This window comes from Panulirus ornatus, chromosome 3 (assembly GCF_036320965.1).
Source record: "Panulirus ornatus isolate Po-2019 chromosome 3, ASM3632096v1, whole genome shotgun sequence".
NCBI classification, from domain to species: Eukaryota; Metazoa; Arthropoda; class Malacostraca; order Decapoda; family Palinuridae; genus Panulirus; species Panulirus ornatus.
The window spans coordinates 66,305,161-66,320,290 of record NC_092226.1 but is presented as its reverse complement, the minus strand read 5'-3'; the positions used below and the strand labels follow the sequence as shown (position 1 = coordinate 66,320,290).

Sequence of the window (15,130 nt, the reverse complement as noted above, 5' to 3'; positions counted from 1 at the left end):
TCTCTCTCTCTCTCTCTCTCTCTCTCTAAAGGGGGCAGGGAACCCCCAAGTGACAGAAAAGACGGCAACAGATGATTGTTTCACTGTTGAAGCTTGTCCATAGCCCCGAGATATCCGTATGCTAGTAGTATGTATATAGGTAGATAATTGAACGAAAATTGTTGTGGACACATGCCATCAAAATGGCTTTTATGTTGTGTTTTGTGGACATCGGTGAGCTACCAGAGGTAATAGTAGTATATCGGAAGGTTATTATTGCATTTCTCACTTACAATAAAAAAAAAGTAATCGTCCAGTACACTACGTTTGAAATGATTTAGTCATCCGATGTGGATATATGGCCGTTTTGTTTTGGTCGTTTAGTGGTGTATGATACTAGCGTTACGATGATTATTGAGCGAGGGGCAGAGACGAAGACATATTGCCTCATTAAACATTGTGAAATAATAATGCCCCCGGTGCTTTCTTCGATCCATATCTCACTACTGTATGGTACAGTAACTTGACTACAACATGCGAGGAGAGACAAGAGTGGACCACAGTTTCCCTAATCACGTCTAGCAAATTAGCGTACAATTATCGTGTTTTCTTTCATCTTTAATAAGACATTGTTATCTATATCATCTACGGCATGTCCAACACGAAGGTGGCAAGATCTACGTTGTCAGCTTTACTGGGTCTCAGTAGCTCAAAAAAAAACCTTTTAAATCAGAATGTATAACATGTCTAGCATATTATGAAGAAGATAAAATTGTCCTGTGTTATTGTTATCAAAATGTAACCCCTAAGATCCCTTCTTTGGGGTCTCTGCGGCTTCGAGGCTGCGCAGCAATCAAGAGCAGGGAATTATATAGACGTCTTTGGAGCGAAGAAGTTCCTCGATGGAACTGTGCTCCCTCTCTCGTCAGCTGCCTATGGCAAGCTTAGCTGAAAATGGTGCCCGACGCCCCAAAGTTCACAAAAGTCGATTACCTAACTGAAGGACCAGAAATGGAACATGGCTTTTATATCGACACCTAAGTCCTGTCCTCCCTATCGGAAAGGGGACTTAGAAGGTTCTGGAATTCCTACACTTTCCGAAATAAGTTCGCGGAGAAGATTAGAGGCCTGGCCATTTTTTTGAGGCTTTAGAAGGACAGTACGTCGTGCTTTTGGGAGCTTAATGGATCAAGCCATACGGGAGACAGCTTGGAGCTGTATATATCAGGCTAAAAATCACTGCTCAGGAGAGACGCTCAAGACTGTAAATAAAGCCCACCAGGAAGGAAGGAAGTGACAAGCGTAGCGAATTTATTAAAGGATGGGGGGGACTCCGTAGCACCTGCACCAACACCCAGCCTAACATCAGACATGGAGGAGTTGCCCCGCCATAAGATCTCGGCGGTATGGGCTACGCTTCCGTGTTTATGCACTTGTAAAAGATGGATGCAAGGCAGTTCCTTGGATGAAGAATGGATGGTGGTGGTGCGAGGATCACTCCTACAGACTTCACTGTATGCCCCCAGCAGATAATAAAGTTAATGAACAAGGAAAAAACGCAGATATGCTGTCACTATATTGGGTGAGAATTTATTGGGGACATCATTTTTGTGTACATTTTCTTTCGCCTCGCTGGATTTGGCGTTCACATCTAGTATCTTTGTACTCCATCCTAGTATGTACCAGTATCTTTGTACTCCATCCTAGTATGTACCAGTATCTTTGTACTCCATCCTAGTATGTACCAGTATCATTGTACTCCATCCTAGTATGTACCAGTATCTTTGTACTCCATCCTAGTATGTACCAGTATCTTTGTACTCCATCCTAGTATGTACCAGTATCTTTGTACTCCATCCTAGTATGTACCAGTATCATTGTACTCCATCCTAGTATGTACCAGTATCTTTGTACTCCATCCTAGTATGTACCAGTATCTTTGTACTCCATCCTAGTATGTACCAGTATCTTTGTACTCCATCCTAGTATGTACCAGTATCTTTGTACTCCATCCTAGTATGTACCAGTATCTTTGTACTCCATCCTAGTATGTACCAGTATCTTTGTACTCCATCCTAGTAAGTACATTAGTGCTTGGTTGTTCTCATCATTCTGTTTAGAGTTTGTGGATCCTCCCTCCCCCCTCCCACTTTTAAATGCTTGCTTAGATTGACGTTGATTTCAGATCCCCAGCGGACCCAAGCAAGCAGCCACTAAAACATGCAGCTCCCTAAATGGCGCATGGGTACACCTGCTGTACAGCGCGCCCGTCAACCGACGTGCAGCGGATGATCATATTTACGCAACAAGGTCTCGATGGTAAGTAAGGATGACAGCTGTTCCTCAAGTTGGCGTTTCTGCTGAAGTTTGTCGTTTCTGCTTTATGGCATTAGTAATGGTGCTTTCAAGTTTCGCTGTCCCCACTTTTGACTGGCATGCCTGTGGGAGAAATACATACCCCATCCGCATAGTACCTTAAGTGATTATTGAATCAAGTTGCACAGTTCATACACACACACACACACACACACACACACATATATATATATATATATATATATATATATATATATATATATATATATATATATATATATATATGTGTGTGTGTGTGTGTGTGTGTGTTATATATATATATATATATATATATATATATATATATATATATATATATATATATATATATATATATATATATGTGTGTGTGTGTGTATTCATGGGAGTGGGAGGCTGGAAATCCTCCCCTCCCGACTTTGATTTTCCAGAAGAAACAGAGATGGGGGCTAAGGGAATCTATTGCCTCTAAGGCTCAGTCCTCTGTTATCAACGCTACCTCGCTGACACGGGAAATGGCGAATATGTATGAAAGAATATATATATATATATATATATATATATATATATATATATATTGTAAAATTTATCTTGATTTGATACCTTGAAGTCTTACTTTTCAGTATGAAATAACTTTATTTTTTTATTATGTATAGCCATGGCCCTTCAAGAACAATTGTTCGGGTAGGTCAGAGCTGGCTGGCGTAGCTCACTTTACCTGCTGCCAAGTTTGCTCTCTCTTACCTTCGTGATTGTCTCCACGTCTCAGGGTGGCCCTCCCAAGCCACTCTTTCAGGGAGGCAGGATTATGTATATACTGGGCTTTTTCACTCCGTCATCAGAAGGGGGGAGGGGAAGAAAGTGTCCTAATGGAGCGAGTGTGTGTGTGTGTGTGTGTGTGTGTGTGTGTTACCCCAACATTCCGACTCGTAGACATGACTGTTGTGTCCTGATGTTGATCGACATACCTTTCTCAGGACTCGAGCGTGAGTAGGTCGCCCCGCCTCACTTGGCCTACAGTTAGTAAACACAGGGGGTGACCCCCTGGGATTCAGTGGGGGTTGATGAATGGTATAGCCTGTGTAACCTGTCGTTGGTCCAGTGCAAGGCTGTGTGCCTGTCAGTCTGGCGGCCCAGGTTCGACCCTCGGGCCCGTGAGGTTGCGAAATCATTTACATTGGAACTGCATTTGAACATCACATACTGTGATATGTATCAGAATCGTTATATTATATTGTACATGAGGGGCAGCTTTCCAGGGGCGTCCTATCGCAGTGCATCATTATGATATCGTAATTGATGTGTAGTGACGTGGCAAACATGAGTTGATGTTTTGATAAGCCTGAGATGGATGGGTGGTGACTCCACTTCCCTGGAAGATTGTTTCTTTCATATATATATATATATATATATATATATATATATATATATATATATATATATATAAAGAAGAGAGAGAGAGAGAGAGAGAGAGAGAGAGAGAGAGAGAGAGAGAGAGAGAGAGAGAGAGAGAGAGAGAGAGAGAGACCCCCAAACAGCAGCAGCAGCCAACATTGGACGAAAGGTTCCGGGCACAACCCATATGCGTTGTAAAGGTTTCATCATGGGTCTCGATCTTTGTCGTACAGGATTCTGTGTGTGAGAAGGACGATGACCATTCCGGTCTGGACGCTGCTAATAAGCTCGCTAAGAGGATTACCACATCTCTCAGATGACAGCCGATGTATGGATGGCATCGGCAGGGAGGATCACAGTTGGAAGGTATCGGCAGTGAGGACCACTGTTGGAAGTTATCGACAAAAGAGGATCACTGTTGGAAGTTATCGACAAAAGAGGATCACTGTTGGAAGGTATCGACAAAAGAGGATCACTGTTGGAAGGTATCGACAAAAGATGATCACAGTTGGAAGGTATCGACAAAAGAGGATCACTGTTGGAAGGTATCGGCAAAGAGGATCTTTGTTGGACTCGACTTCAGGACAACGAGAACAAGAACGCTTGAAGCACTGGCCAGAAACTGTGATGCAATAGACACCAAGACAACAGAGGTCAGTGAAGACGCCTCAGACGAGTTTGCTACCAGGACAGATGGTCTGCTGTCAGTGTTGAGAGGAAGACTGAATTTTCTTCCCCCATTAACCCTTACTGCAGTTGGTTTCGGGAGATCTGGTGCACGTCTCCAAAATACTTCAGATGAAGAATATGTATTATGTATGATGAAGGAAGGTTGGATGTGAAAATGATGGCTTGGCTGTAGAGCTTACGGAAGGAGGAAGTATTTCAGAATATATATATATGACGGAGGTGTGTTTGGTCCAGAAAGACGTGAATTCTCCAGTGGATCAAGGTTACCCCGTCATCGAATACCACTGAAGAAACCGGACGAAACCCCAGAAACCAGCCATCGGTATGGATCGTCCGAGGGACGCGTCAGTGACGTAGCTTTCCCCATGGCAAATTACAGGGAACCACTTCTGCCCATATCAACCAGCGGAGAAGAAACGGACATATTGGACAAGCTTCATTAAGTAAGCGTTGGCTGAAATATCCACACTACAGGAAGGATCAGGTTGAAAAAAAAGTGGAAGAACCACAAACCTGAGGGAGATAGGACGACTTAACAGTAAAACACCTGCTCCCCGTTGAAGTTAATGTCTTATTATTCCCCTGGAAACTGCTCCGGCTGAGCGTATGTTCAGTGCACTCTGGCGCCTCAAGATATAACTGCATTCGGCGTTGGGGAAAGACTGGGATGAACGGCGTTGCTGTATGTAGCTCGCACTGATAAGATAGATAAGACCAATATGTCGTGCGTAGCTGATGCATTTAAAGCAAAGGGCGTCGTCCAGACTGCTCTGTAAAGAGTTTAAGTAGGTCGTTAAGCCGGCAGAATATCACACAAGGGGACTGGCAGTGAATATTCTGTGGTGGTTATATGGCAAGCTACGAAAATGCTCGGGGAGAAGTAGTCACATATGTTGCACCGAATTGTGAGTTATTGCAGATGTTCATTTTGGTATGTGATTGTCATCATGGATAAAGATAAGTTTCCCAGAATTTTTAATAGCAATTCATGAGCGAGATAGATGTCACCATAGAACCATTCTTCTTCACTTCAAAGAAGAAATGGTCGCTTGAATTCATTTGCGTCGATATGTATCGCATCCATAATTCCTGCCCTCAGTGACAAGTCGCTTTCTATCGCACAAGGAAAAAGTGTGGATATGCAAGATGGGCTGACTGGCTTCAGTAAAATGAACTGAGAAAATGCGAAGGCAGGTTAATAACTTTGATGGCATCCCTCCCATATTGTGGGAGGTTGTCCCTCCCACTACATCACGAAGGGTTAGTATTCACTTTGGCCGTCAGGCGGCGCCCTCTGGATGCACATGAAAAAGCAGTTCCTTTAGTCTTTTTTTTTTCCCCTCCTGGCGAAACTATGCCCCAGATTAAGAGAGTGTGCAACAGCTGGAGGCACGAATAGAGACAGACCAGTGAGAAACAAAGAAAGAGAGATGAAGCAAGACCTTGACAGCTAGGTCACAGCGTTCATGTTACGTACAAATTGACAACAAAATTTCTGTCGTGGCTGTTAATGGCAGGAGACCATTGTGTGGCGTCATTTACTGCACTCGTGTAGATCAATTATCATTTACATATGGAATGAATTAGGTGTGATGGCTTAGTATGTACTTACTTCATTTTTATATTATTTATGATTTGTTGCTATTAGCGATATTCTGCACTTTGATATAAGTTATAGTCTTGAAGTCATGTTATGTGTAGTTCAGTTTATATTTCTTCTATCTCTACTTTGAATGTACTATGAGGACTACATGGAAAATATGTTTATATGATAATACTTTATGTACTATCCTTGGTGAAATTAGAATACGTATTTTACCAAAAATAGACTCTGGCCATGCCATTGACTGTGTGGCTCATGGAGTGGGAAAGTGTAACTACTTTCTACACACTTCAGGTTAAAGTAGGGGAGAAGTTTGATTTATTCAAATTCTAGTTTCTAGTTTTCTAAGATAATCTGTACTGCACAGGATGCTTGATTTTGATGAATTTTGTTTTATATGAATATTTAGTTCATTGTACTAAGCTGACCTATGTACACGTCATTTATTTTTTTTTATATATTTTTTTAGCTAACTGGTAAGTTACCAGAAAAATTATAGAATACCAGCTTAAAAACGTGTGATGAATTGTGTATATTGTGATTCATAGGATGATCATGGACCTTTCCCTGTATACGGAACAGAACATTCTCTCGTAGAACATCCCTGTATACGGAATAGAACATTCTCCAGTAGAACATCCCTGTATACGGAACAGAGCATTCTCTAGTAGAACATCCCTGTATACGGAACTGAACATTCTCCAGTAGAACATCCCTGTATACGGAACAGTACATTCTCCAGTAGAACATCCCACCATCTCGTGATTTGTAAAAAATTATGAACTTTTCCTTGCACACGGAACAGGCCTTCCGTCCCATTTTCCATATGTCTGTTGGTTTCTGGAACATTTTCTGACGTCCTCCGTTAGGTATCGCTTCCCAGTTTTAAAAATACGAAAAATAAGTAAGATTATGATTTAATTTTTATTTTATGTACGTTTAAGTAGGCTGTCCTTGAATAACAAAGAGCGTTCATGTAAGCCCAAGTGCCGGATTTAATCGCTACGGATTCCATTTTGGACAGTGACGTCGTCTGTCCAGTTTCCACATTACGAGGACGTCTATCTTTTGGCGATAATCCCGACGAGTTTTGCGACATGACAAATGCTCATAAGCTTGCCAGTAATTCGTCCATAGAAACTGACACACACGCACCAGTAGGCCATGGTAACGATCGTAGATACGTTAAGAAATGTGAATTAATTTGAGGTTTGGTGGTGTCAATACGAGTGGTGTGGGTGAATCCGACTGCACGGGTGTTGTACGAACGCCAACAAGACGACACGTCAAAGTCTGGCCCAGGAGCAAAACAAACCAGGCCGAGGATGGGGATGTGAGCTGCAATGGTCGGGAGCTTTTGCATCACGCGTATGGTATCCTGTTACTCTCTCTCCCTCTCTCGATATATGTGTTTAGGCGGTAATTAGATACCGCTGTTTATGATGTTGTGTGTGAAGGAAGTCGGAACTTGCGGTGATTTATTTTTGAAGGACGTGATTATTACCTAACTTTTGCCACGTAAGTAGATTGGTTAATTTTAGGTATTTGTATGTAGTTGGGTGTCGTGGTTCCCCTAAATCATTGAGACAGTGACGGTCAGGGTGTTGCATTTGCAGTTATAGGGTTCATATTTCCCGAACAAATTCTTAAGACATGACCTAAGGAACAACGCAAATTTTATTGAGACCGAAGGCAAAGGTGACCAGTAGGAAATTATGAAGTGTAAGGGCACCAGTAAAATCACTCATAGGTAATCTATCAATTAAGTTCCACATTGCTATTTCCTAGAAATATTGATTGATTGTGTTCTTTGATTTCTATTTAGTATTTAGAAAATACAGGGTATTTTACTTTTTACACCCCGTAGAAATTGCGAAATTTAATGTTAAATGCAATCGATGGATCTATTTTTTCAGAGCACTGTGATATATCTCAAAGCACATAAATGAAAATTAAGGGACATATTTATTGTATAACTATATTTCATCATTTCTTTGGGGCAAAACTGTGAAAATATCCTTTTATTATTATTGAATTGATATTAAACAAAAACACCTTATATCATTAAGAATTCGGATATGAATTTATATATATATGGACTCTGATATGTGAAATGAAGGACACTGCATAACAGTAGTGGGTATTTTTACAATTTACATCCTACAGAAGTTACAAATTTGGTTTATGCAATTGATATATTTATTTTTCAGAAGCACTGTTATATATATCACTTGTCAAGATATATTACGGGAGATATTTGATTTATATATTTTGTAACTTTTGTTGAGTGTAAACCGAAATTATCAAATACTGTAATATCTGTGAAGCACAGTTTTAAGCTCAATATTTTATTCTTTAGTTCATTGATAGGGTGATGATAGTGAGAGATATGTATATCAGGACAAATGTGGGGCTAATTTAGATATCAACAGAACCAACTAAAACCTCATCTAGTAGCTGAAATGATAGCACAGATAAACCGTTGTCAAATTCGTATCCTTCGTGCAATTGCATGGCTTTTTGCTATGTTATCTTTTTCATCCGTTCATAGTGCTACTATGCAGACACAGAAAATGGCAAATATGTATGAAAAAAGTTATAGAATAGTATTTCTTATTATTTTACACATTCTTTTAACAAACACTTAAGTCAGGCTAATGGGTCTATAGTTAGATGGTATTGTTTTGTCTATATTTGTGCAGTGCTATTATTTTCCCATATTTCAATTCTTTTGGTACTATTACTATCTGTGTCCTCAAGGCTTTCTTAAACATTATTTGGGAGTCTGGCATCCAGTTGTTTCTTTCAAGGACTTTGGATGTAAATTCTTTGGACCAGTTGCTTTAGATGTATCCAGTGATTCTAGATGTTTTTTGACATTATTCTTGCTCATTTCTATATTTTTTAACTGTTTTATGAGAGCTTTTAGTTCTAATTGGGTATGTTCCCTCTTGTATCTTGTGTCAGCATCATACCAACGTATTCTGCCAACCCCTTTGATTTTGCTTTTTCATTGGTAGTGGTTTCTGACTGAGGTTTGTTAAGATTTATTCTTAGGTCATGGATGCCTACCATAGACTTAATTGATTTATTTTTAGGTCTTGATTCTGAAATTACATATTTCCATTTTACATGAGGATTCCTTTTTAATTCTTCTGAGGTTATATTTTCATAGCTTTTCCTTTCCATTCTTTTCAGTTTTTGAGTCTGTCTTCTGGCTGTGCTAGAGTTGCCCTATGCCATTGGTCTGTTAAGGATGAGGCACAAAAGGCTAAGAAGTGCGACTAGAGTTTGCCAGTTATGGAGACTCTCTTGCTGTGGCCAACCCCATAAGGGAGCTCCTGGAGGGAAAAGGCCTCAGATATGAATTGATAGATAAGATGGATAGACATCTGGCTCTGTATTATCTGTAATAGTAATATCTGATATTTTTCATATATCTTTTCTGTAGAATATGTTTCTTCTTTATTATTTTCTCCCATCTTTCCTTAATATGCTGCTACCTTTCTGTACTTTAGTCTTTGGATTAATGTACTTAGTACAAACGTTTAAAAAACAAGAAATTTGCTCCTGAATATTTTCCACTGAATTTTGTTCATCATCTTGGCAGTCTTTAAATAACTCTTTGCTGAATCATCAGACCTGGATCATTGCCAGTTCTGCTTCCAGCTGGTTTTTATGTTGATAATGTCTTATAATGTCAGTTCATTTAATAGCTTCACGGTTTTCACTTGTATGCTGTAGAAGGTGGCTAAATGGGCAGGACTAGGGATCTAGAAACCCTTCCCTTCTTGTATTTTAGTTTTTAAAAGTTAAAGTGGAAGAAGTAGCCAATTAAGAAGTGCTCATCCATCTGAAAGGTTACAGATAGTGTGGCTGAATGTGAGAGGATGTAACCAAGACAAGAAAAAGGGAGATATAAGTAGTACATGTAAGGAAAGGAACATGAATGTTCAAGTTCTGATTGAAAGAAAGCTCAAGGTTAAGGGGGAAGAGTGGTTTGGGAATATCTTAAAGGTAAAGTAAGGGGTTAGCATGAGGGTGAGAGCTAAGGAAGCAGCACTTCTGCTGAAGAAAGAGTTTTTGAAATATGTGAAGGAATGTAAGGGAATGAGCTTACAAGAGGTGGGTGATTATCACTGCTTATGTATCTGACCACAATAGGACTCACAAAGATTGGTGTATATATAGGGAGAATTTGAGTGAGTGTGACAGCAGTTTTGATGTAAGAGATTGGGTATGATTTGAGTGCGAAAGTGGGTAATGTGGCACTTAAGGGTGAATGAAATAAACAGCTTGTTGAGTTATGTGCTGAAAGAGGACTGCAATTGGGAATACCTAGTTTGAAATGAGGGATATGCATAGTCATACATGGAGTAGGAATGGTAGTAAGTGGGCATAATTGGATTTGTTTTCAGTTATCAAACTGCTCAAAATTCAGCAGGTATGTTATATGTAGCAAGTAGGTCTTCAGCATTTTGATGGTATGGAAGCAGCTATAGTCTGCCACCATGCTTTTGATTATGAAAAGCAGTTGCATGGTCATGACAGATTATAAGATATATTTATCTAACTTTTTCCCATACTTAGAGTGAGTCTGTTTCCATGAAACTGAACCAACATAGAAGATTGACATATTTAGCAATATGTTGATGGTTATAGAGATATTTAGCAGTATGCTGATGTTTATAAAGTAAATTTATATAACTAATTGTTTCCTTACTTATTGTCAGTGTGTTTTCATAAAATTAATCCAACATAGAAGGCTGACTTAAAGATAGTTATCAATATGCTGATGCTTATGCATGATACCATGTTGCACTGAATGATGACAGAATTTTTTTATGTTGGCTGAGCATTTTTTCTTATAGTTTCAAGCATTTTGGAAGGCATTATTTATAACAAGAAGAGTTATTATAGTCCAGAGCTTTGACATTAAGTGTATGTTTTTGTCTTATATTTCATAATCGTTTCCTTAGTCAAAAATAAGAAGCCTGTCGAGAATCCTCTTAGAATGTTTTGGGTATCTACTTTGTATGTTCCTCTCTTATGCATGTCTAAGACCTGATAGCTCTCATTAAAACATCTGCTGAAGGATTTTGCAACTCAATATGCATATCAAGTATGTGAGTGATTTGCCTTTCTCCTGTACTAAGAAATTAGAACTCGCAGAAAGAATTTAAGTTGCTTCAGTAAGTATACACAGTTAGAACTAACCATTGTAGAGAATTGTAGATATAAGATGATAGTATGTACGTAAAAGTTTAATTGTAATCTTTGATTGATAATGCAGAGTTTGCATGTTTGTCACACTTCCAACAGGTCTGTACTGTTGTGCATACATTAGATCATATAGATATGGTGCCATTCCTCTTTGGCTTGAAATAGAACTTCAGTTTCTTGGCTAATGATCTTAGATTACATTATTATTCTGTGGCATGATAAGTATTCTTAAGCTGTATTATTTACATCTGTGTTATAAAACAAGATTTATCCAAAGTATGAATACATTGGCTTTCATGATATGTATGTGAAGTTGCACTGGAACTTGAAGTGTAGATTGATATCAATCTAGCACATGACTGTGGAGTACATGCTTTATGATAGTCCTTTCCCTTGCCACAATTATGAAAAACCCAAACTTGATTTTAGGTGAGTAGTGTGTGAGAATGTCTTGGATAACTGACTTGGCTGGTCGAGCTGAGCATCTCCTCAATAAGCTGGATAGTGAAGCTGCTACTGTTCTCAGTAAAGAAAGAAGAAATTCAGCCACCACTAAACCACCATTTAAGTATGATGCTGCTAACACCACTCCTCCTCCAACAAGATATGAAAGGTGAAAAAAGGTTTCATTGAGTTTAATGTTTAGTGATGAATTTACATGTTGCTGTATATACTCTTAAATCAAAGTTCGTAGCCAATAGACTTTTTTGGTTATATGATATACCGTTATGCATTTGCTCTTGTTAGTAAGAGAACTGCAGGAGTAAGTCGGGGGACTTTAGATCAGTGAGTTATTGTTCCATTCGTGTTTGTGTATGCTTTATATGCACTTGACAGTTACATACGAAAAAAAAATTCATATGCAGTGCATACATAGAAATTGTGTTTGAAGTAAAGAATGCGGTTTCTTGAATGTATCATGCAGAGGTCCACCTCTGTGACAGCTTTTTTTTTCAGCCTAATTGGAAACTATGGAACACGACTTGATTAATTTCATTAGAATACTGTGCTACAATTGATAAATTGAGAATATTAGATGTATGTGATATTTAATTCTTTGGGAAGCATTTAGGAAGTCATCTTAGACATTGACTAAGATATAGAAAGAGAGGAAAAGTACCATGGAAAAGTGATAACATGGGAAGTGGAAGTCAGGATGCCATCACAAGAATGTAGGATGAAAGTATTCAGTAGGTGGTTAATGAGGGATGAGAGGCATTTACTTTATCATGAGGCAGAATGTTAGAGATTTATAATCCTTACAGATTGTGGTGCTTCATTCTTCAAAATCCCCCTTTTTTCCACTGATCCACAGGTCAGGCTTACAGAGCTCATCAAGTGTACCATGTAATTTGAGTAGTTATGGAATTAATGCTACTTCAGCCCTAACACAAGGCACAAACCTCCAGACTGGACAAGGAACCTCTCTCACATCTTCTCCAAAGGCCACAGTGAAAAAGAGTAATTCCAGAAGAAAGGACAACAACAGAGACGAAGTACTGATGGATTTTCTTAACAGCCCCATTCAACCAGACATTCAGCAGCACCCTACCACTAGCATCCAGCAGGCTGATCCTGTAAGTTCAACATATGTTAATGCCTTAAGCTAGGTAGCATCGTAAGGTGATGTGTGTAAGGTTGCTTCTTTAGAGGCACGGAAGTTGAATAACATTTCTCCTATAGAACTGAAGCCTTGTTGAAATAACATGATCGAAATTTTTGGATTATATGAGTGTAAGAGAGAGAGGTATTGCTGCACAGAGGATGAATAATGATATGAAAGGAGCAATTCATACAATAAAGGAGAGTGGTGAAGTATCAGTGGTTCTCAGCGTTAGCAAGTAAGCCTTCCAACCATTTTTTGGTACGTCAGTTTTAAAAAAAATTTTATGCTGTAAAAGTACACCAGAGCCTTGTAGACTTCAGCACTACTCCTTTTGTGTCAGAAACTGTGAAAAAAGTGGATATAGTTGTACGAATGACTTTTGAGTTTGATGAATTGAAGTAATCAAAGTAAGCATAACAATTAAGCATATAGGTATATAGAGTTTGGAATTGTATGTGTGGAAGTGGAATAATTATTGATAGATTTAAGAAGATATGTTATGATGTTGGAAGCACTGAAGTCTGCTTGACCTTTCTCTCCATATGTGAGCTAACATATATGATTTTAAGTAGCATATCATGAGCATTTTTGGCATACACAGCTTCATATTTTAAAGAAATATATGCTTTTCAGTTGTCACCAGTTAGAGTGTCAGGGGCTTGAGGAAGTTTCTCATAATGACAGGGTTTGAGGCAGTTTCTCAGAAGGGCAGGGGTTTGAGGCAGTTTCTTAAGTGTGATAAATAGATAAATAAGTTGCTATTCTCATTTAGAAGATTGAGAAAGTCAACTCCATTTTGAACTGGATAGTTCAGAGAATAGGAACTTATCAGTACTATTGTCATTTGGTATTTCAAATATTTATTGTTTATATTTGAGTCTTTAGCGTTTACCAGACCCCCACCTGCATAGGGTTACTCCACGAGTGAAAATCAGCCTTTGATAAAGGTATGTAATTTCAAGTTGACTAAAAGTACAGTCTCATCAAGGAGCTTCTCACTCCAAAGGAGTCCGACATTTCCCTGAAAATGATTGTTGCACTGCCCTGAAGCTGCAAGAGTCCTTTACGAGGGGCTCTGGGTTTTATAAATATGACAATTAGAGTCTAAGTTAACTTTTTGTTGTAATTCTGATTTTATTGAATTGTAGATTTAAGTTGTGCTTGATAAGAATTATTGCAGCATATTTTTATTTGTCAGTGTGCAGTTCTGTTATCATTCTTTTTTCAGGAAAGCAAATGCCTGTCACGTATTTGCATTGATGAACTTTCATGATACTGATGTCATGTGACTTTTACAGATGGTGTCATCCACTGCTATGACCATTTCCACTACCAGTAGTCTAGGACATTCCCGCCAGTCATCTGTATCATCAGTATCTTCTTTAGTGGCCCTCAGTGGACGTGAGACACCAGGCTCTATTGCTGTTGATATTGGTAAATTGTTGCTATAGTGTAATTATAGTCACTAGAAATATATTGATGCTGTTTGTCTGTTTCACTTCTTAAGCACAGTAGTGTCATCCATTTTATCTTTAATATTTATATTTCTATACTGTATTTACTTATTATACTTGATTGCCTTTTCCCACGTCAGCAAGGTCGCGCCATGAAACAGACGAAGAACAGCCCATCCACTCATATACTCATGTATATATATACACAAATGCCCGTACATGTACATACACATACGCAAACATATACATATATACACATGTTCATATTCATATTTGCTTGCCTTTATCCATTCCTGGCCCACAGGAAACAGCATCACTATCCACCCACTTCAGCGAGGTAGCACCAGGAAAACAAAAAAAAACAAAAAAGGCCACATTTGTTCACTCATTCTCTAGCTATCGTGTATAATGCACCAAAACCACAGCTCCCTATCCACGTTCAGGCCCCACAGACCTTTCTATGGTTTATCCCAGACATTTCACATACCCTGGTTCAGTCCATTGACAGTATGTTGACCCCAGAATACCATATTGTTCCATTTCACTCTGTTTCTTGCACACCTTTCACCCTCCTGTATGTTGAGGCCCCAATCACTCAAAATCTTATTCACTCCATCCTTCCACCACCAACATAGTCTCCTGCTTCTTCTCCTTCCCTCCACCTCTGACATATATATCCTCCTAGTCTCCTGCTTCTTCTCCTTCCCTCCACCTGTGACATATATCCTCCTAGCCAACCTTTCCTTATTTATCCTCTCCATATGTCCAAACCATTTCAGTACACCTTCATCTACTTTCTCAACCACTGTCTTTTTATTTCCATGCATCTCTCTTACCCTTTCATCA

The 15,130-nt window shown here is 39.0% G+C and overlaps 1 protein-coding gene across 7 annotated transcripts in view; it reads left to right on the top strand.

Annotated features, from left to right (window-relative positions):
- Nucleotides 1-15,130, top strand: part of LOC139763058 (golgin subfamily A member 5-like) — a 91,236-nt gene that overhangs the window by 52,483 nt on the left and 23,623 nt on the right. For 2 of the 7 annotated variants that reach the window (XM_071688687.1, XM_071688652.1), the window contains exons 1-4: nucleotides 7,239-7,374; nucleotides 11,654-11,837; nucleotides 12,540-12,801; nucleotides 14,129-14,264. In XM_071688687.1, coding sequence (XP_071544788.1) covers nucleotides 11,671-11,837; nucleotides 12,540-12,801; nucleotides 14,129-14,264 — 565 coding nt within the window. In that variant the 5' untranslated portion in view covers nucleotides 7,239-7,374; nucleotides 11,654-11,670. Of the gene's footprint in view, nucleotides 1-2,164; nucleotides 2,299-7,236; nucleotides 7,520-11,653; nucleotides 11,838-12,539; nucleotides 12,802-14,128; nucleotides 14,265-15,130 lie in introns of those variants that run through there. The other 5 variants (XM_071688670.1, XM_071688661.1, XM_071688696.1 and 2 more) reach the window with 5 other exon arrangements.